At 32.9% G+C, this 23,799-nt stretch overlaps 1 protein-coding gene across 1 annotated transcript in view; it reads left to right on the top strand.

Annotated features, from left to right (window-relative positions):
• The first annotated feature begins 2,096 nt into the window (after window positions 1–2,096).
• The window catches only part of LOC134685088 (trifunctional purine biosynthetic protein adenosine-3-like), a 49,569-nt gene continuing 27,866 nt past the window's right edge, over window positions 2,097–23,799 (top strand). Inside the window, exons 1-7 of the mRNA XM_063544505.1 lie at window positions 2,097–2,198; window positions 5,115–5,266; window positions 7,523–7,645; window positions 8,088–8,235; window positions 8,821–8,932; window positions 10,237–10,305; window positions 11,142–11,267. Coding sequence (XP_063400575.1) covers window positions 5,122–5,266; window positions 7,523–7,645; window positions 8,088–8,235; window positions 8,821–8,932; window positions 10,237–10,305; window positions 11,142–11,267 — 723 coding nt within the window. The 5' untranslated portion in view covers window positions 2,097–2,198; window positions 5,115–5,121. The remainder of the gene's footprint in view (window positions 2,199–5,114; window positions 5,267–7,522; window positions 7,646–8,087; window positions 8,236–8,820; window positions 8,933–10,236; window positions 10,306–11,141; window positions 11,268–23,799) is intronic.

Below are 23,799 nucleotides of genomic sequence, written 5' to 3'. Positions count from 1 at the left end.
CGCCAACCTGTTCGATCTGTGGTCCAGATTAACCAACCAATTTCCGAGCGCTTCCAGATGATCACTTCGACTTCTACCATTTTTTTAATGATCCAAAACCAACGCGAGAAATTATCCCATCTCTACGTGACAACATTCGACCACTATTCGATCTCTACGTGACAACATTCGACCACTATTCGATCTCTACGCGACAACATTCGACCACTACTCGACCTCTACGTGACAACATTCGACCACTATTCGATCTCTACGTGACAACATTCGACCACTATTCGTTCTCTACGTGACAACATTCGACCACTATTCGATCTCTACGCGACAACATTCGACCACTACTCGATCTCTACGTGACAACATTCGACCACTATTCGATCTCTACTCGGTCGTACACGATAACACGTGACTGCTACACGATTCTCTAAAAGGGTGTGCAGATCTGATTAACTCTTATAGCTTCGATGTCGCAAAAATATATTGTCACTGTTCATTTTTCAAATTGTACAAAATATGAACTCCGCAAAAAATTCCTCCATGTGCAGTTCTTGTCTGTAGTTCTGATGAGAGTTAATATTCTAAAAGAAGCAAAAGATACCAAAAGAACAATCAAATTCAAAGGTCGAAATCAACTTGACACAGCCATGGCGAAAAACGAAAATCGAACAGAAGACGAACAGTAGTCAAAATAACACAACATAGAAAACTAAAAACAACACGAAACCAATCTAAAAACTGGGATGATATCAGGTGCTCTGGAAGGGAAGTTGGTCCTGTATTTTGGCCACGGGGGATTTATTTTAAAAATTAAAGTAGTTGTGCAATAATACAATTCATTTTTAGAAAGCTGATGACTTTTTTTATCTGTTTGAATTTCCGTATTTTCCTAGGTCCAGAAATTTTGGTAGTATAAAAATAAGAAGATGTAGTATAATTGCAAATGAGACAACTCTATAAAAGACACAAACATAAACAGAAATTAACAAATATAGGTCACCGTATGTCCAAATTAAATTGAGAATGGAAATGGAGACATGGGATCAAAGGAACAACAATACGATCAAAGAGCAGAAAAACAGCCGAAGACCACCAATGGGTATTCAACACAGCTAGAAAATTCCACACCAGGAGACCGGGCTCAGCTGGACCAGTATAAACAAAAATGTGTACTAGTTCATTGAACAATTGGACGTCATACAACTCAACAAGATGATACCCGCTTTCATATCATATCAAGTTGTAACGTAGAACATTGCATTGTATAATGCATTGCTATTTGGTTGTAGTTGATTTTTTAAATACGATTATGGACAAAGGAAGATAACTCCAATTTTAAAAATCACTTTTAACAATTTCATCAGTGATATTTTTAGAACAGAAATTAGATTCCTGCATTTTTTTCAATTTATAAATGGGCATAACTCTAATGCCGTCAAACTTGATCTAGAGTTCGTGGTTATGATCGGGGGGAAAGGGGACCAAAGGGCCTAGGCCCCCTTTCGTGAGAAAAATTGGGTTCATTATATAGGGAATCACTGAAGCAGGACTGGAGCCCCCCTTTGGTCAGTCAGCGGGATCATCCTCATGACCTGATTGGGTTTGGGGGGGGGGGGGGTCACGAAAATATAAAAAAAATATCTGTCAGAACTGAATCACGATAGCGGAAAAAGCGCCAATCACCGAAGAACGCGAAAAATCCAGTTTTATAGTTTATAGTTTTATATATATCCTGAGACTAGATATATCTCAAAGATGAGACTACTAACTATTCTATATAACTGTTAGGGAGCTACCATTTGATTTTTATGGGGGGGCTAGGATGAATATTTTGTCCTGCCTTTTTTTTTTTTAGCTGTAATCTCTGTCCTGCCTTTTTATTTTTCACTCTGTTCGGTCCTGCCTTTTATTTTTTAGTTTATCCTGACTTTTTTTTTACCTAAATTGTCGTCCTGACTTTTTTTTTTTGTAAGTGTCTCATCCTGCCTTTTTTTTTACTCAAAACTCCTGTCCTGCCTATTTTTTTTCAAATTTCATCCTAGCCCCCCCATAAAAATCAAATGGTAGCTCCCTTATTCAAAGTCACATATGAAAATGGCGGAAAATTTTAAACCGAGTAAGGTCATTTTAGTATTTCCGGTTCACGGTAAACACGTGTTTCAAGACAATAACATTGGCATTGCACAGCACATCTTGCTGAGCAAGTAAGTTTATCGCCACTGTTTCTTTTCTCTGAATGTTCATGCTGTACCCAAGAGTAGCTTATAAATGCGAAGTTCCTATCCAAAGAGGTGTAGCTTTATTCTCTCCACGTTTGCTTGTAACGAAATGAGTACAATAATTTTCAGACAGCCGAACCCCCATATCCTTACTAAGGTTCTAGCTTTAGAACCATACATTCTGTCCGAACATACATGTATAATAAGGACCTACAAGAAACGGTTCTGTAGCAAGCCATACATGTAGTCCATATACTGTATTGAATAGTCGACCAATGGCATGAACGGCAATACAATGGTGGAATAGGCACCTGTTTCTGTCTATGCAAACTATGGGCAAATGATGGGGTTTACTATAATAATATAATATTATATTTTATTTAATTATTGTAGGTTAATTGTCTCAATACTGTATGACATAACCATTAAGTGTCATGACTGTCTACAGTACATATTACAATACATTCTTTTTTTTTAGAAATTAACACATGTCCAGAAATTTTTCACAAGTGGGGGCCCACTAACTGACCTAAGAGGGGGCCCACTTCAGTCATGCTTCAGTGATTCCCTATACATAAGCAACCATTTTTTTTTCCAAAAAGGGGTGTCCCCCCCCCTAAATCCGCCTCTGACATATATTTAAACAAAACAGTTACTCCCCCCTGGTCTGTGTTTACCCCTCAAAATTTTCTCTTGAGTACTGTAATGAGTTGTCTTTTTGTTTGTACCTCTGAGACCATTCTATAAGCTGATGCAGGACAGGGGATACATGACTGTGAGAGTCAGCGGAAGGGGGTAATACAGTTATATTCCCCTATATCTAATACAGACTCTTTAGGATCCATTTGATTTAAAAATATTCTTTGAATATATATATTAGAACCAGTGGGATATTTCACCAAAAATGTAGCATTTCATTCAACATGTTCAATTTAGTAGTGGTAGTAGTCAGACCACAGGGTAAAAAGAAGGTGATTGTATAAAACTTGATTTGCTTTCATATTACTAAAGAGGGAAATGTAAATTGACCAAAGCATGTGACATTTACTCCCAAGATTACCTGGACTATAGAGGGAAATATAAATTGACCAAAGCATGTGACATTTACTCCCAAGATTACCTGGACTATAGAGGGACATGTAAATTGACCAAAGCATGTGACATTTACTCCCAAGATTACCTGGACTATAGAGGGACATGTAAATGGACCAAAGCATGTGACATTTACTCCCAAGATTACCTGGACTATAGAGGGACATGTATATGGACCAAAACATGTAACATTTACTCCCAAGATTACCTGGAAATACATGATGTTCCAAAAGACTATTTTCATATTATGGACTTATGACTCCGGAGTTTATTTTATCTTTTCTACAGGTTATCTTCTCTCTGATTAGACATCCTGGTACTCAGTCATCCAAGAGCAAAGTTAAGAAGTAGAATCAAGCTTTTGATCGGTACACTTTTTGAAGGAAATAAACTGTTTAAATATTTTATGTTACATTATACATTGTACTACAAAATAATAGGAAAATAGTATAAAATCTTGGTAAACTTTACCATGACAATGCACAGATTTTAAGTTTGATTTTACTTCTTTTTTTTGCTCTTTTACTTGACTGAGTACATGTACCAGGATGTTGAATCACAAATCAGGCAACCTGTCGAAAAATTAAATCCAGAGTCAAAAGTTGGTAATATGAAAAAATGATATCTGTGCTTTATCCTAGAAAAATTTAATGTCCTAAAGTAAATATCTTATGTCTTTATCAGGGCTTCCAAAATTTTTCTGAGCCAGCCGGACATTTTATATCTGATCCGAAATTTAATCCCTCAGACTAAGTCACAAAAGGCAATTATGGTAATCAGATGGCCATCCCAATGATTGACATTAGATTTAAAACGATATTAAACTTAACTTTGATATGAATTTGATGTTCTGACATAAACTGTTAAAATTGACATTGCATCATTCAGAGTGTGCACATCAACGTGCTCATATCTGCATTAGACTCTTTATTTGTGCAAAATGACGTTGTCTAGATCTTTATATTCGTTTTTAAAGTAACATTTTTCAAATGGTAAAACATAGACCATAAACGGATACGTAAAATCCGTGTACGTTTACATAGCACAACTGAGCGAAGAAGCCCTCTCCACGTTATTTCTTCAACAAAATACTTGAAATGAACGTTAGATATAGGTATCAATGGTAGTTTTAGCATTTTTGAAGAAATGTAGGATGCATAATTGAATTTCCCACCTGTGCACATGCGCACATGTGTTCTTGTTCATACAACGTAGTTCTGACAAATTTTCATTTAAAACCTATTAAATGTTTCATCAAATCATGTTTATAAATGTATTTATTATAAATTTGATCTTTTGGACTAAATCAATTAGATACAAACCGCTGAAATGTACGAAAACAATTGTAAATCGACCGATTAATTTATACGATGTCCGGTACTGAAAATAGTTTACCTGTCACCTGAACAGGTAGTTTTCAGCTGTCAAACAACTAATTAGCCTTGATTAAAATTAGAAAGTATTGAAGTAGGGGTTGTTTTGATACTAATCATCATGTCACTTTTATGACCAGAAATGTATGGCTGTTAAAGGCAAAAGGTTGGGTCAAATAGATCGTGAATTTATATCTTAAAATGACAGAAAAAGCCTTTAAAAATAAAAAGTAGATGACTGTTTCATGCTTTGCCCAGACGGACTTTTACCGGACATTATCCAAATGACTTGAATATATGACCGTTTTGGAAGCCTTGGTCTTGATGTCCAATGATGGGAAATGGTTTCCCTCAAATGCTTGGCAGTTCATTCATAAAATGGAAATGGATTGTCTTGTATTTAATTGCCTTAATGTGAGATATATATTGTTGGTAGATTATAAATGACAGAAACAGTTCTGGTGATTGGTAGTGGAGGGAGGGAGCATGTGTTGTCGTGGAAACTATCAAAGTCACCAAAAGTCAGACAGGTTTATGTTGCACCAGGAAATGCAGGGACTTGTCAAGCCAAGAAAGTAGAAAATGTTGGTAAGGTTTACAGAAATTTTATTACACTTAAAGAGTGAAGCTGGTGTGAAAATGAAGACTAAACATTTTTTGCATATTACTAGCTTTTGATATCTGTGAACTTTCAGTTTAAATTGATTAGATTCATTCTTGGGATAATATTACAGAATATAAAACAATTTTGTACCGGATAGATAAAACTGTTCTATACATGGCCTAAACCCAACCAGCTTTTTTTTCTCGATTTTTATACAACCTTGACTGATGAAAATTGACTAAACTGAGTTTCTATGTCATTCAATTATAATACAGCAACCTATCCATACTGACTGAAGGCAAATGTGACTAGTTGTTTTTTTGGTGAACCATGTCTTGCAAAATGTCTGTTTTGTCAGAAATTGTTTTTGAAGATTTCTGTCAGACAAAACAGTGACTTTGGTTTAACAGACCAGATTTTTTTTGGTCATATGATACTTCCTTGTGTTGCACTGTTCCTGAATAATCTAATGCATTAAGGATAATAGTTAGTACCTATAATTTGCGTGCAATTTTTGTCGAGCCTGCAACTTTTGTTGCAGAAAGCTCGACATAGGAATAGTGATCTGGCGGCGGCGGTGTTAGCTCACTTCTTAAAAGCTTTATATTTTAGAAGGTGGAAGACCTGGATGCTTCATACTTTGTATATATAGTATTAGATGCCTCATGTTACGAAGTTTCCGTCAGTCACATGTCCAATGTCCTTGACCTCATTTTCATGGTTCAGTGACCACTTGAAAAAAAAGTTAAGTTTTTTTTGTAATGTTGAATTCTCTCTTATTATAAGTAATATAAGTAATATGATAACTATATTTGGTATGTGCGTACCTTGCAAGGTCCTCATGCCCGTCAGACAATTTTCACTTGACCTCGACCTCATTTCATGGCTCAGTGAACAAGGTTAAGTTTTGGTGGTCAAGTCTATATCTCAGATACTATAAGCAATAGGGCTAGTATATTTGGTGTATGGAAGAACTGGAAGCTGTACATGTCCAACTGGCAGGTGTCATCTCACCTTGACCTCATGTTCATGGTTCAATGGTTATAGTTTTTGTGTTTTGGTCTGTTTTTCTCATACTTTGAGCAATAGGTCTACTATGTTTGATGTATGGAATGATTGTAAGCTGAACATGTCTAGTGGACAGACGTCATCTCACCTTGACCTCATTTTCATGATTCAGTGGTCAAAGTTAATTTTTATAAGTTTTGGTCTTTTTATCAAATATTATACTGCAATCAGCTATTTTACTATACAGATAAAGCTATACATATAAACGTAAGTTTTATACATCAATGACCCCAACTAACCTATAAGCCCCGCCTCCTTATTGTATTTCATCAACAACGTCACGTAACGACCATGACATTGAAAGTAACAATGGGCAAACTTTTATGTCTTCAAATTGGTTATTTATATACCATGGTTATCAAATGTTATCGATTAAGTTCATTTTCCCTTTTCTAATTCCTTAATATGTCAATGTTTTACCGCCTGGACTACGCTCATATGGAAATACCCCAAACTGGTACCCCAAGGGGAAATTTCCAAACACTTTTTATAACAATTTTTGTTACATGTTTTTTTCATTTTTAAATCATTTTTTTCGATTTCAGTATAAAGACAATATACGTATAGTGTCTTGAAATATGAAATTTATTTGTATTCGGCACGAAAAGGGAAAATGCTCGGTAGAACCTCGCATTTTCCCGTTTCTAAGCCTCATACAAATAAATTTCATATTTCAAGACACTATACGTATATTGTCTAACTATACACCATAGGTCAACTATATTAAGTGTATGGAAATATTTTATGATCTATATATTAGACGTGCAGGTTTTATTTGACCTTGACCTCATTTTCACAGTTCATTGCTCAGTGTCAAGTTTTTGTGGTTTGGATATTTTTATTAAACTATAATATAAGTATTAGGTCAACTATATTTGTTTTATGGAAGCATTGTTAGCTGTACATGTCAGCCTGGTATGGTTCATCTGACCTTGACCCCATTTTCATGGTTCAGTGGTCTTTGTTTATTTATCTTGGTTAATATAACTTTTATGTGATAGTTGTAATAAAGCTTTATACTTAGGATTATCAACATAATATCAATGATAAGTAAAGAAGGCGAGACATTTCAGTGTGTGCACTCTTGTATTATTTAGATTTAAAACATTATCTACTTTATAACAAAAGTTCCATAAATATTCTAAATGGTTTTGCATTTTATATCATTACAGATTTAAATGTGAAAGATTTTAATGCAGTTGTCAAATTTTGTGATGATAAGAAAGTTTCGTTGGTTGTGGTTGGACCAGAAGATCCATTGGCTGCTGGGATAGCAGATACCCTGCAACAACATGGTAAGACAGATAACTTGTTAAATCTATTCTTAAAATTATTCACTGTCAAAACAAGGGTCCAAGGTCTATCATTGATGTTGGAATAACAACAAAAAAATCTTGAAAATGTTTTAAAAAATGAATTAAAGATATCTTTTTGAAAATTGAATAATTTACTGTCAATTCATAATTTTTTGTCAGATAACAATTTTCATGGGTTTGTGGGTACCAGTGAACCACACATTTAAATGTTCAACAAATAACAAGTTCTATACAGGCTTGAATGGAGACATTGGCAAAACCACGAAATCAAATATCCATGAAGATGTAAGTTTTCCTCAATGCACAAAAAATAGTACCAAAAAAAATCTGAATAGTTAATATGAAATTGATTTATAATCAAACTGAAAATAACTTTTGTTTTATGGACATTGTTGGATATTGTTGAATATTTATTTTCTAGGTATATGTTGTTTTGGCCCAAGTGCTGCAGCTGCACAAATTGAAGCCAGTAAAAGTTTCTCTAAAAAGTTCATGGAGAGACATAACATACAGACTGCCAGATTTCAAACATTTACCTGTCCAGATGCTGCTATCAAACACATTCAGAGGTATTGTTAAATGTTTTATTTAAAATTTAAGATGAAAATTAAACTTTAAATTTTATGCATCTAAAGCTTTTTACAGGTTCACCTTAATCATGAATGCTCAAACCTAAACATTTAAAAGCTTGTGATTATAAATGTGTTGAAACTTAAGGAGCAAAATAACCTAAAGGACCTAAAAAGAACAACTAATTTTATCTAAAGTTAATTTTACCAGAGGGAGTTGGAACCTTAGCATAGAATTTGAAACCAAAGACCTTAAGTTGCACACAATATAAAGGAGTACAAGGAAATACTGGTGGACTCAGTGAATGTCATATTCCTGCAGACTGTTACCTTTGAAATAGCACTTTAAAAATCAACCTTACGTAGGTTCAGTACAAAATAGGGTTCATAGGATATCACATCAACATGTTCACATCTTGAATAGGAATTTATATCCACATATATTCATCATCAACATTTTTTTTAATATTTTGTCTTAGTTTATATCTCTAAGGAGTAAGTTATAGTTTTCAATAGTTAGTTCTTTTTGTAGAAATTAATATCTTGTAATATAAAAACTTACAGAATTATCTTCTCTCTTTGTAGTGCTACTTACAAAGCGTTAGTTATAAAGGCCAGCGGATTATCAGCAGGGAAAGGTGTGGTGGTAGCACAGAACAGAGACCAAGCATGCCAAGCTGTTACTGATATTCTGGTGGTATGCTAACTTTTAAACTATTGTATATTTAATTTTGTGTTAAGAAATTTTGACATTTTATTTTATAATTTTTCCAAAGTGCGCATTTAACCCAATATTTATTTGCTTCATGTGTGCATGCTTCACTGTTACATGAGTTTTCAAATTAGTCCCTCATCATCTTTCTGTTTACTGTTTTCTTATAAACTGTAACATATATTAGCCTTGTATGAAATTTTGACCACATTTTTTGAAAGTATCCTATAAAATGTTATGCTCCAAGTGAACATGCTTTTGGATGTGACTTGTTTTAAGATTTGTTGCTTGTCAACTTCCTGCTTACCAAAAAAGATGTCATTAATATTTTACTTGCTTATATCACATTTTATGGCATTATACGTAAGTTAAACACACATAAAAGGTGTATACTTATAACAATCTGGTATTTCTCAAATCACTGTGATACTAAATGTGTTTAGAGCTCCTTCAGTTTGGTCTACTTTGTTTCTGCTGGATAGATAATGAATTAAGGTGGCTCGGGACTATTCGATTGCGCATAATTTCACGCATGAATTACAAAAGTATTTGTCGTAAATTCGGTAATTTTTTTTAAAATACTTTGATTGATTAGAAATGTTAAATCATTGTAGTTATGTGAATAATAGAATATTTTCGTTATAATCTGTATTTGTTAAAGGGTCAAAATGACATTTCATCTATTTTCACCATTTTCCCAACCAAAATTTGGGTTTTAAGCCAAAATATTATTTTTTCCTTATCGGTGACCCATTTTTTTATTTGCTCATTCTTGGAAGCTATATTTCAGCTTTTTATATTACAATTTTGGACCAAGTGTCATAGAACGTTTTTTTGATAATCCGATAAAAATATGTCAACACCTCTATTTTCCCTATCATTTCATTGAAAAATGGTCATGGTCCCTTTACATACCTGTTTAAATGTAAAATGTTGAGCTTAAATGGTCCGTGACCCCCTATTTTTTTTCTCAAATTTGATTCAATTTCTGAAAAGAATAAAATAACAAAAAATACGGCACTAGAAACTTTGAATAGGCCCCGAGCCACCTTAAGGTTGTATGAAAAGCAAGCAATTAAGCTTTTTCAGAAGGGCAATACATATAAAGCTTTGTCAGACAAGCAAGGAATACAGACCAGCACACTTTTCCTAGAAAAACAGAATTACTTATAAGACTCACCAGAGCAGATATTTGTTTGTGGACTTATTTTATTGTTTGAACTAAAGGAACATGGTTTTACTGAAAATGATTCTAACCAAAATATTCTCACACTATCAGTATTTTGTAGAATAAGAAATATGGACCTGCTGGAGAAGAGGTGGTAGTAGAAGAATTTCTGGAAGGAGAAGAAGTTTCTGTATGTGGTAAAAAATAAAATAACAAAAATACTAAACACTAACAGACTAAGAAAAGTTTAAAATGGAAAGTCCTCAAACAAATGGCAAGATCAAAAGCTCAAACACATCAAACGAATAGATAAAAACTGTCATACTAAACTGATTTTACAAACCATACAATTGTTAATCTTGAGTTGGAAAGAGAAGTTAAACTATGTTCTACTTTTTAATAGATTTAACTAAGTACTATAGAATTGTTAGTCTTGAGTTTCGAAAACTTTTTATTACTCAAAAGTTTCATTGGTACAGATTGTTTGCAAAAATTCAATTTTTTTCAGCAGGAATTTTTTGCATGGAAAATATTCAAAACTGTTTAAGGAAAATTAAGAAAAAACAAAAATCTAATTAAAATATTAAACACCAAGTTATTAGCAGCAATCTATTACATAATAAACTCTTTCAAGATAGAACACACTAACAATAAAATATATGATAAAATCCCTGGTATTTAGTAAGGGATTGATAATTCAAACCTGAACACTTTCGAAACAGACTAAAAAAAAACCCACTCCAGTTTCAATGATGTGAAAGGATCTGCCTTGTTATAGATGAGGAGAAATTTTCAAGATGAAAACTGCATTTACATTTACACAATTTTTCCTTTGTGGTCCATTGGTTGTTAATAAGAAATTGTAAACGCAAGTAGTTCAACTATTGTAAGTCTGCCATTTTAGGTGTTGTAGGCAAAAATGACTTGATTTACAGAGGGTTAATGTTTTATTCTTATTTCTCAACTTTCAATGTTTCAAATACATGTACATGCAAAAGATCAATTCAGTCATTATCTCTTTATCAGGTTTTAGCATTTTGTGATGGGGATACTGTTGCTCTGATGCCACCAGCCCAAGACCATAAACAGCTCAATGAAGGGGACCAAGGATCAAACACTGGAGGGATGGGAGCTATATGTCCTTATCCTCAGGTAAGACAACTGACCAAACAAAACAGAAACCTTGAGTTGTTAACAGTACATGTAGATTGTCCATGCTGTGTAAAAAACCTCAAATAATAAATATAAAAAATATTCACATCCAAAATGCTTCAGCAGTTGACATGCTTCTTCTCAGAAAAATGGTTATGGCAATATTTTTTAAAGATGACGAAATTGAATATGTTTGGAAATATTTTTTTTCTCTAATGCTTTTAATTTCCCTTTAATACTTTATAAATAGGAATACCATGTCAATGTTCATTGGTAAATTTTATGTACCTTCCCCCCCTGGCTACACCTTTAATCAGTTGTCATGCTTTGTGGATGTCCAACCTTTGCACAGTGTTATACAAAATAGAATGATAATATTATCTAAAAATATGCAATATTCTGCATGAAATGTGTCACTCTAACAGATTAGAAATGTAGAACTTTTACTATCTTTTTGATATATTAATTCTTGTTTGAATTATTTAACTTTGATTAAAGGAAATTCTATGGTAACATAATACTCCTTGTAAATGCTACTCTTCTGAAGATGTTTTCTTTGTAGCTTTCTGTTAATATGATTGTATATCATTATGTGTTGGTGGCAGTTTTTTACTTGCCATTTTGGATTTGACATTTTCTTCTTGAGTTATTAGACTTTGACCATTGCCAGCTTATTTCAGCATAATCACACCCAGTTACTGTATTTCACATTACACAGTAGATAATTACACCCAGTTACTGTATTTCACATTACACAGTAGATAATCACACCCAGTTACTGTATTTCACATTATACAGTAGATAATCACACCCAGTTACTGTATTTCACATTACACAGTAAATAATCACACTCAGTTACTGTATTTCACATCACACAGTAGATAATCACACCCAGTTACTGTATTTCACATCACACAGTAGATAATCACACCCAGTTACTGTATTTCACATCACACAGTAGATAATCACACCCAGTTTCTGTATTTCACATCACACAGTAGATAATCACACCCAGTTTCTGTATTTCACATCACACAGTAGATAATCACACCCAGTTACTGTATTTCACATCACACAGTAGATAATCACACCCAGTTACTGTATTTCACATCACACAGTAGATAATCACACCCAGTTACTGTATTTCACATTACACAGTAGATAATCACACCCAGTTACTGTATTTCACATCACACAGTAGATAATCACACCCAGTTACTGTATTTCACATTACACAGTAGATAATCACACCCAGTTACTGTATTTCACATCACACAGTAGATAATCACACCCAGTTACTGTATTTCACATCACATAGTAGAGGAGGATATTTGGCTGAGGCATTGGAATCTTCTTGTCTGCCATGTGTCACACCAAGGGGAATATGGTAATGGTCTCTGTCCCTGCAAAACACATCAATTCTCAAGAGACAGTTCGACATAAAACTTTCATACTAGGTAGGATTATTTGCTATTTCATCAGTTCGGTTCGTCATTTGAAGCAGAGTTATAGGACTTTGTTCCTTTATTAGGTATTGTTATAATGCCACCTTGTGATGGCAACCTCTCTGAGACCATTTTACAGGACCCTCTCATATCTGGTAGGATTGTTGACACCATGTGCAGTTGACCATATTATACTGTCATTTTTTTCCAATCATATTTACGGGTGTTATGGGAGTTTTACTACTTTTGGGTATTTTATAAAGGTCACTTTAAGACTTGCACAACAAATCTTGATGTCATTAGACAGAAAGCTCTCTCATACATGTTATGCTTGCTTACCATCAAATGTAGTTTACTATATTGGACCATCATTTTGATTTGACATATTTTATGGAATAAAAGATTGTCAATTGTATCGGAGGGAGACATTTTTCTAAGGGTTTTAACTTTATTTTTGATACAATCCCATTGAACATTATACAATTTCTCCATATCTTTTCTCCCCACACCTTTAATCAGTTGTCATTCTTTGTGGATGTTTAACCTTTGCACGGGTGTTATATAAAAAAGAATGATAATATTATCTGAAAAATATTCAATATTCTGCATGAAATTTATCACTCTAACAGATTTTTAATGGAGACTTTGAAAGGGGCTACAGTAGAATCCACTTCTTGCTACTCCCTCAGTTTATTAAAAGATATGTATGGCCATTGTATCTTGTAGAACCTGCATTATTGCTTTAGGATTTTCTGTTCTTATGTATAGTTGACCATTCTGTGGAAATTATTGCATTTTTACTATTTTTTGGTACCTCTGTAACACAGTGACTTCTTTCAATTGACTCAGCCATCTGACTTACCATTTCAGAATTGGTAGTATTGTTTATCATGTGTAGTTGTCATATTATACTTTTATATATATTTTGATTTGTCAATTCTTGCACGAGTTATTTGAGACTTTGATGAAAATAAATTTGATTGAAACAGAACAACACTTTGAATGTAACTCCTCTTAGGCTGTTTGCCTGAAAGATTTCATACTCAGTAGGATTGATTTTCACCATGTTGAGTGGACAATACTAAACTGACGGAGTAATTGGACTTTGACCATTGTTGGATTATTGCTGCATAATCAAACCTAGGTCATGTATTTCACAAAACACATAAGTGACAGACATTTTGGTAAGGCTTGGAAATATTCTTGTACCCGAAGTGTCTCACCAAGGGGAATATGGTATTTGTCTCTTTCCCTCTGAAACACGTCAATACTTGATGGTTTGACGTACAGCTTTCATACTAGGTAGGATTCTTGATATTCTCTTGCATTTGCTATTTCATCTGTTTGGTTTGTCAATTTTTAGCAGAGCTTATAGACTTTGATGAGACCTTTTGTATTTTATTATTGACACTTTGTGAACATAACTCCACTGACACTATTTAACAGAAACATCTCATATCCTGTAGGATTGGTTGACATTATGAGCAGTTGACCATTTCGTAATATAATTTTTTTTATCAAACCATTTTTACTGGAGTTATTGTTGTTTTACTACTTTTTTGGAGTAATTTATAAACTGTGTCACTTTGAGACTTTACACCTCTCCTCTGATATCATTAGAAAGAAAGCTCTCATACTTGTTAGGATTGCTTCATCATATTGCAGTTGACTTTATTGTATAATCATTTTGATTTGACTTTTTTCATGGGATAAAAGATTCAAGTAAATTGTATCTAAGGGATAGATTTTAATAATGGTTTTAATTCTATTTTGAACTAATAACTTTAAACGCAATCCTATTGTACTGTATACAATTTCTCTGTACATTTTCTCCATATCTTCCCACCCCACATACACCTTTATACAGTTGTCATTCTTATTTTCATGGATGTTCAACCTATGCTCAGGTGTTATACAAAATAGAATGATAATATTATTTGAATATATGCAACATTTAGTATTCTGCATGAAATTCATCACTCTTACAGATGTGAAATGGAGAACTTTTAAAGAGGCTACACCAGATTCTCTTCCCAAACTTCTTAGTACCCCCTGCATTTGGTAAAGGTTATTTAAGAGATAGCCTTTGTATCATGTAGAAAAGTACTGATTGAACCGTGAATAATCTTGTAGGGATTATTTGTCAACATGTCTAGTGGACCATACTTTACAGTTATTTGTATTTGATGAATTTTATGGAAATAATTGGACTTTTACCATTTGTTTATCTCTGTAACACTGTACTTTGAAGATTTCAAAATTGGTAGTATTGTTTATCTGACATGTGAAGTTGGCAATTTTATACTTTCTTTTTGATTTGTCAATTCTTGCATGACGGGAGTTATTGGACTTCATTTATAATGAATTGGATTGTAACAGAAACTTAGTTTGATTATTTGGCAACAACTATAATGACCATACTTTACAGCCAATTTAATATAACTCTGTACATTTTCTCCATATCTTCCCCCCTACAACTTTAATCAGTTGTCATTCTTTATGAATGTTCAGCCTTTGCACGGGTGTTATACAAAAAAGAGTGAAAATATTATCTGAAAAATTTGCAATACTTTGCATGAAATTTATCACTCTAACAGATTTGAGACTAATCTTAGTTTAGTAATTATATTCTTAGAATCTCTTCCTTTAAACAGTCTTCTGCAATTCATTTGCACAATACAGTATATATATACATCTTCCTCCTCGTTAACCTCATTTCAGAATCAATAAAATGCAATTATGCATCTGCTATTTTTTTGGGAGTAGGGTATGAAGGTGGTGTTGTTTAACTTACCAAAGGATGAACTGGCAGGGGAAGGGATATAATTTTGTGATCTTTTCTTGCAGTACTTCTAGTTATGTGTTTTAAGTCAGAATCATGGGCACAATATATCCCTCCTAAAACCCTCATCATAACTTTAATCAATAGTTCTCAGAATCTTTATAATGTAATGCCATTGTGCACCTCTAAATTTTGATTTTTTTTCATCTCAATTATATTTAGATTTTCTCATACCATAACATTTACTTTGCAAGGGTGTGTGGAATAATATATATAGCACAACACATTTTTATTTTTAAAACTTTTATAATCTGAAATACAATCACATTATAAGTTGGAAATTTTCTCTTTACATTTTCTCCATTCTTTTCCCCTTTACACCTTTAATCAGTTTTCATTTTTTATGAATGTTCAACCTTTGCACGGGTGTTATACAAAATAGAATGATAAAATTATCTTAAAATATGCATCATTCTGCATGAAATTTATCACTCTAACAGATTTGAGACAATTATGATTTATTGATTTTATTCTTAGAATCACTTTCTTGGTAGTCTTCACACAAATCAATTTTCAATTACTGAAACATGGACTGCAAGGGGCGAGATATGATTTTGTGAGCCTTGGTTGCTATACTTCCTGGTTTTTTTTCTCTGTCAAAATTATTTCAAGGTTTTCTTCAGAAAAATAGGTGCCCACTGCAGTACACAATTATATCCCCTTCCCCTATTCAACCCCTCGTCTAAAATTTATTAAATTTTCTAAGAATCTTCACAATATAATGCCACTGTGCACCTCTAAATTGTACAATTATATTTAGATTTACCCATACCAAACCATGGACTATGCAAGGGGTGTGTGGTAAAGCTTTTCTCTGTTATTTTCTCCATATCTTCCCCCCTTACACCTTTAATCAGTTGTCATTCTTTGTGGATGTTCAACCTTTGCACGGGTGTTATACAAACTAGAATGATAATATTATTTGAAATATGCAATATTCTGCATTAAATTTATCATTCTGACATATTTGAGACTTATTAGGGCCCCGCCTAAGGCGGGTCGCCCTAAAGTGATCAGTCTGTCCGTCCGTCCGTCCGTCTGTCCGTCCGTCAGTCCGTAACACTTCAGTGTCCGCTCTATATCTTGAGAACCATTATGATTTCAAAGTTTATACTTGACATCCATTTTAACCAACACCAGAGGGTGTGTCATGATGTATGTACAACTTCCTAGGTCAAAGGTCAAGGTCAAAAACTTTGGTTTCAGTTGACAACCCTGTGTCCTGTGGTGAAGATCATGTCCGCTCCATATCTAGATAACCGTTATGATTTCAAAGTTTATACTTGACATCCATTTTAACAACCACCAGAGGGCGTGTCATGATGTATGTACAACTTCCTAGGTCTAAGGTCAACGTAAATAAAACTTTGGTTTCAGTTGACAACCCCGTGTCCTGTTGTGAAGATTGTGTCCGCTCTATATCTTGAGAACCGTTATGATTTTAAATATTATACTTGACATCCATTTTAACCAACACCAGAGGGTGTGTCATGATGGATGTACCACTTCCTAGGTCAAAGGTTTGTCTGTCTGTTGGTCTGTCCATCGCTAACAAATTTGATCCACACTATATTTTGAGAGGACAGCTGTTATTATATCATACTTTATACCTGACAAACATTTTCAACTTAACATATATATATTAACCAACACCAGAGAATGTGTCATAATGTATGCATCCTAGGTCAAAGGTCAGTCCGTCGGTCTGTCCATCCATTCGTTGTTCTTAACAAATTGTGTCCGCTCTACCTCTCGAGAACCGTAAATATTTCATACTTTATACTTGGTGGGTCATAATATATTGAAGGCATAATTCTAAAAATATGAATTGGGCAGCACCTTTAAACATTTTGTTCAAATATCAATCCATATATCCAGAAGTAACCTTAGAGTAGTCAACAATGAGTTCATATCATGCAGTCATATCACTATTATACTATGAAAGTAAGTTGAGAATATTTATCAGTTTTAACTTAAAATCTTAGATTAAAATCACACGTGAGACTATGTAATAACTTCAAATAATGCTTCATATCAGATTATCCATACAACTAATTTACCCCACGTTATTGACAGCGGGGCCCACAGAGATGGCTCCCATCTCAATGATATCTAGTTAGAATTAATTTGCAGTTGGATTGAGTTTAAATATAGCACTTCAAGTTTTTATGGCATTAATTACATTTTAAAAATTCATGATCTTAAAACAACAATAGTTTTCGCTGTTATTTCCTCCATATCTTCCCCCCTACACCTTTAATCAGTTGTCATTCTGTTTGGATGTTCAACCTTTGCACGGGTGATATACAAAATAGAATGATAATATTATTTGAAAATATGCAATATTCTGCATTAAATTTATCATTCTGACATATTTGAGACTTATTAGAATTAATTTGCAGTTGGTTTGTGGTTTAATATAGCACTTAAGTTTTTATGGCATTAATTACATTTTAAAAATTCATGATCTTAAAACAACAATAGTTTTCGCTGTTATTTCCTCCATATCTTTTCTTGTCCCCCCTACACCTTTAATCAGTTGTCATTTTGTTTGGATGTTCAACCTTTGCACCGGTGATATACAAAATAGAATGATAATATTATTTGAAAATATGCAATATTCTGCATTAAATTTATCATGCTGACATATTTGAGACTTATTAGAATTTATTTGTAGTTGGTTTGGGGATAAATATATAGCACTTCAAGTTTACATAGCATTAATTTAATTTTAAAACTTAAATCTTTAATACAATCTCGTTGTTCATTGGGAATATTTGTGTATATTTCCTCCATATCTTCCACTCTACATGTCATTCTTTGCACTAGTAGCACGATTTCAGTCTGAAACGGTCATTTTGGTCTGATCACATCTTGATTGACTGAATTTACCGCTAGAGAAAATCGTCCAGACTTTTTAGACCGTTTAAGACTCCGTTACGATCGATAGTCTCATCAGGTAAATCAGTCCGTTAAGGCATGTCAAGATTATCAAGACTGAATCTCCTAGCGAGCTGTTAAGATCCGTTACGACAGTGTCAGACCGAAACAGACCATGGATACAAAATTACGTTAAGATGTTGTCAGACCGTGTTTAGTCGTGTTCCGATTTTATTAATTTGGACAGAAAACGGGTAAAACTTTCCCAGTGTTTATCAGGGGTTGCTCCCCTTTTAAGAATAAAATTTAAATTAAAAAGAAGACGGTTTATGTTAACTGAAAGTCTGCCATGTTTTAATTAAGTAAAGAAAATAATCAATTCTAATTCATACCTTTTCCTATTTAATTATTTAACATTTTCTATATTAAAAAAAAAACATAAATGGTTCAAAGTCATACTGCTGCGCAAACGGTGGTGAATTGAGTTTAAAATCAACAGATTGCCGAAATTATATTTAATAATTATTCATTGAATATAAACATCAAAAACTTTATATTCAATGGTTTACAAGTGATTGTAAATAAATATTTATGCAAATACAGACTGGTGCCGTTGGGGAAAATGTGTCAACTTGACGTTACAGATAATTTGTATACCCTTAAAAATTACGGATGTCGGGATTAATACTGGACAACGTAATCTAAATATGTTTAATTTATTAAATTGTTGATGTTACTTTTCTTTAATATTGTAAATAATATGCATTATCATTTAACTTTTCATGTTTGCTATATCAATTTCATTTATTAAAGTTATTGTAAACTTAAGACAGGGAAAAACAGTACTATGTATGTCTTTTGTCGTTTTCTGATCATTGTTCATTTTTGCCAGACTTGTGCGTTTGATTTCCATTTTTTTTTTTATTGTGTCTATAATCCAAAAGCCATTTAAAACTTTCTTACATACCAGATTTAGAGGCGTTCATTAAAAAATAAAGGTTTAATATTATTGCAAAAGTCTGTGAATTATTGAAAATATGACGTTCCGAAAACACAAGTCGCTATATTAAATGCTTGTGAATCTCCGTTACATGTGGTGCGCTTTTATTCAAATACCTTTCTGTTACATAAAAAAAGTGTAAAAACAGTTATTGGAATCCAGCTGAAAAAAGGGAAAACGAATAGTGACTATCTAACTTATTTTTAAAATATCGAATACACAAATAAATCTCTAACCATCAACGCTTGCAATTTGTTTTACTGACAGGTGTCTGCTGGCATTCGATTGGATATCAGTTTTATGTAGGCGTAACAATTCATCACACTTATCCAATCAGCTGGCTTGTGTGCGATCTCATAAGGTCCACATAGTTTAGTTTTTTATACATGTACTGGTAGCGATAAAAATTACTCGTGCAGAATATACATATACTATGAAACAAACAATATCCTGTCCAAAAATTATTAACGTGACACCATATTATACCAAATAACTATTTAAAAACTAAGACAGCATACATATAAAATATTATCATTCATAACAATTACTATTTAAAAGTTAAAAATATTTTACTATTAGTATCATGGTCCCAACAATTTAAAAAATGTTATAAAAGTTGCAATGGTGTGACAGGGACTTTACGGTGCGTCTAAAAACAACCTTGGCCGCCGTGGTGCACTAAGCTCTCGAAACTGCACTAAGACCATGATGGAACACTATAGCGAACTTTCTATACTTATGAAATGTCCATGTGTGGAAAAGAGATCTTACCATACACTGTACGGACATGTAGACTTATTCACTAGCTGTGATATACAGCAAAAGATTTAGCAAGGATAGCAAGGATACAAAAATTACGATTTTAATAATGCTAGAAATTAAAAGGAAAGTATACGGAATTCGCCAAAAAAAAACCGGGTATTTTAGAATCACGAAATAATCGAAATCGAATTTAGATTAGATTTGTGATCGTTGGAATTTATTAAGACTGTTTAAAATATCGATCTCTTTATAACTATCTTGTTTAGATCGAAATTAATGAGGTTCATAATATCATATAAATATAAGTATGTGGTACAGTTCACACCTATTAACGTATATATTAGTATTGAATTGGTCTATACTCATGCAAATAACCCTTTCAATTATAAATACTTATAAAGTGATTTTTAAGTAATCAAACGAAACACATACTACATGAGATGTGGGATATATTTCGATTTGACAGCAACTAAACGACAAAAAACATAGATGATTCAAGAGCGCATGTTTAGTCTTCAACAAGAAACAGGTGTCTATGCAAAAGGTCACGGTCTGAATCGTCATAAGTTTGTATAAAATTTGTAAATACAATAAATAAAAACAATTATATGAAAGAGTCTTAACAACTTAATATTCATTATTTACACAAGTTCGAATGATCTAAATAATTTACATTGTTTTTATCGGTAGAGACACGTTTGTAAAGCTCATTTCCTGTTCTCTTAATTTTTTTACGGTCTTCTCTTTTTTCATTTATAACCCACAAAAGATGCTCAACCTTTCATTCTGACAGCGTGAAAGACCAGAACCAAGGTAACACACTAATATAAGTCAATGTACACACAATGTTTTCACAAACCGGTAATTTCTTCGCCCAGGGATATGAATTTGACATTTAAAGTCCATCAACAGCTTTACAATACCCGGCCGTGTCACTTCCGCGTATATTGTAGATGGAACGGATAATATATAATGAACGTCTGAACACCACTAATGACCTCCTTAGTGCACTCAGGACATACAATGTGCACTGAGGATCCTTTATATTCATCCTATTTGCACACGGGACGGGATGGGTGAATATATTCATTACACGCTGCTTATTTAAGAGTTTAATAGCTTTTTTTTTTTTTATATTTTTATATATAAGATGACCGATAGTGCTGTATCAATTCAGAGATTGAACATTAAAAAACATGATTAAGTATGTATATAGTCAGAGACATATAATACAAGAGATTTGCAACTCGGCGAAATCCCGTGATTTCACTCGGCCAGATTTAAATCTCGCGAGATTCTGTGGTTAATAGAGTCTTTATCAAAGTATTAAAGGTACTCGAAGAAATGGTGAAGTTGAAGCATGAATTAACTGTTTCAGTGTTAAATTTAACATAATTAAATGAATAATTTTAGTTCATACGTAATTATGTATTTCAATGTCTTTTTAATTTTGATTATTTGTATTATTGAAAAAGAGACATTATTTGATATTGTATTAAAAATACGATATTAAATAATTAATACGTAATAAATTGTATGTCTTGTATCAGAGTTAATTTTATTTGATTCTTTCATAATGGGTTTCTATTAAATATACACCTGTCTCGGAGACATGTGACATGTATATTCGGCTTGAATTATCCGATGGTCAGGTAAATCACAACCTGTTAAAATGAGTTTTATTTGACACCTGGTACACACGAAGTAGTTACACCACAGGTGTACACACTCCTTCCGAAAATATTATTTACAAATTATGAAATTAAATAATGTCAGAGACATATAATACAATTATATGTCTCTGATAATGTGTAGAAAAAAAAACTTAATTTGTTTGATAAATATCGTTTATCACGATCGACTTTGTCTTATAAATATAATATATATATAGATCATTAAAAAATGATTACTTTCTGGGTTCATTATTAATTTGGCTTGTATTGGGTTGATTTTTTATGATTGTCTGTAAATTGTTTTCTAATTGTGTTTTTCGAAATATTATGAGCTTGCTTTCAGTTGTTTTTATGCCCGATTGTCGGTAAATTTATGGTTTCTCCTTTTCACGGATTGTGTATTTAGTTAGGACTTACATTTAATGGTCATTTAATAGAAAATTGCAATATAAGTCTCACTTTTGACCTCGAATATAAAGGGATTAACCATATTGTAAGCGTAATGTACAGGTTTCCCTCTTTTTTTTACTTTTAGACTAGTTAAAATCTCCTTTTAATTTTGAAACAGACATGGACATGTGTGAATAGTTAAACAACATTTTGACTTGATTGTTAGTTAAAACCCTTTTTTTTTTACCTTATACAAACTGCACGAAAATGTGTCTTCCTTTGTTGTTAATCAGGCTGATTTTATTGATGCTTGCTCAACGTCCAGTGGCAAATATTTCATTTTTTTTGTTGTTGATCAGGTTGATTTAATTGATGGTTGCTTAACGTCCAGTGGCAAATATTTCATATTTTTTTTTTACATATTGATGTGCGAGTGTATGACATTCATTTTTTCTGTACAGTATATGCAATATAATGTCTAACTCTCCACAAGAAACCAAATGATACAGACATCAACATTTTAAGGTGACCAAAAGGCTCCAAGCAATGTGTAAAATTGTATTTATGTCTCTGATATAGCACAGAATAGTATAGAACGTGAAAGCGATTCTTTTGATATAAAATTTGCAGCAATTATCCAGTATAAAATGTCTGTCTATCTATAGCTACATCCAACGCTTTACATGTCATGATATACTATGAATGATATTCGTCAACTCTTAATCATTGTTTTACAGCCTTGTTTACCATTATATAACTTCTATTATAACTGTATGGAACTATACTGAATATAAAAGGGAATTTAACGTATGGATTTTTCAAATTGTTGAAGGCCGTACGTGACTATAGTTGTTAATTTCTGTTTCAGTAAAGTTTATCTCTATTCATGCTTTTAGAGAGTTGTCTCTTTGGCAATCGTACCACATCTCGATCTTTTTTTATTTTTTTTTATATATTTAAAGTTAGACTTTAACCCTACCCCCCCCCCCCCCCCCCCCCCCCCCCCCCCCCCCCATTTTTCATGAAACTCCTCATAGATTTAAAATAGATAGCTTACATATGACATATGTTTTGATAGCTTATATAGATCTTATTTTAGTTTAAAAACTTTACGAATGCTCAGCAAAGATTAAACGTGTTGCCGCATGATTCGAAGCGATCAGACTACCGCTAGGCCATTTCAACTCAAAATATATAAAATATCGTTGCATCGGTAAAACTTTGAATCTTTTTTGACAAAACTATTAGAATTTAAGGCTGCCCTGCTTTTATATCAACTGTTAATTTGTTATCATTTCAATGAATATCAAGTAATATTTGTCGATGAACGGTTGTTGAGTTAATGCACGGTATTGTGATTTTTTTTTCACAATTGAATTTATAGAACCTTTTTTTAAGATTCATTGTCCTATGCATCAAATTATAAAATAGCTTTCTATTACCAGTTCTTTGGCGTTGCAACACCACTGCATGGTCATCCAATGAAAAAAGATATTATTTTGTTAATAATATAATCTTTTATTCGTAAGCAATACAACTT

Source organism: Mytilus trossulus, chromosome 9 (genome assembly GCF_036588685.1).
Source record: "Mytilus trossulus isolate FHL-02 chromosome 9, PNRI_Mtr1.1.1.hap1, whole genome shotgun sequence".
Lineage (NCBI taxonomy): Eukaryota > Metazoa > Mollusca > Bivalvia > Mytilida > Mytilidae > Mytilus > Mytilus trossulus.
The sequence above is the reverse complement of the archived record's forward strand: the minus strand, read 5'-3'. Positions and strand labels throughout refer to the sequence as shown.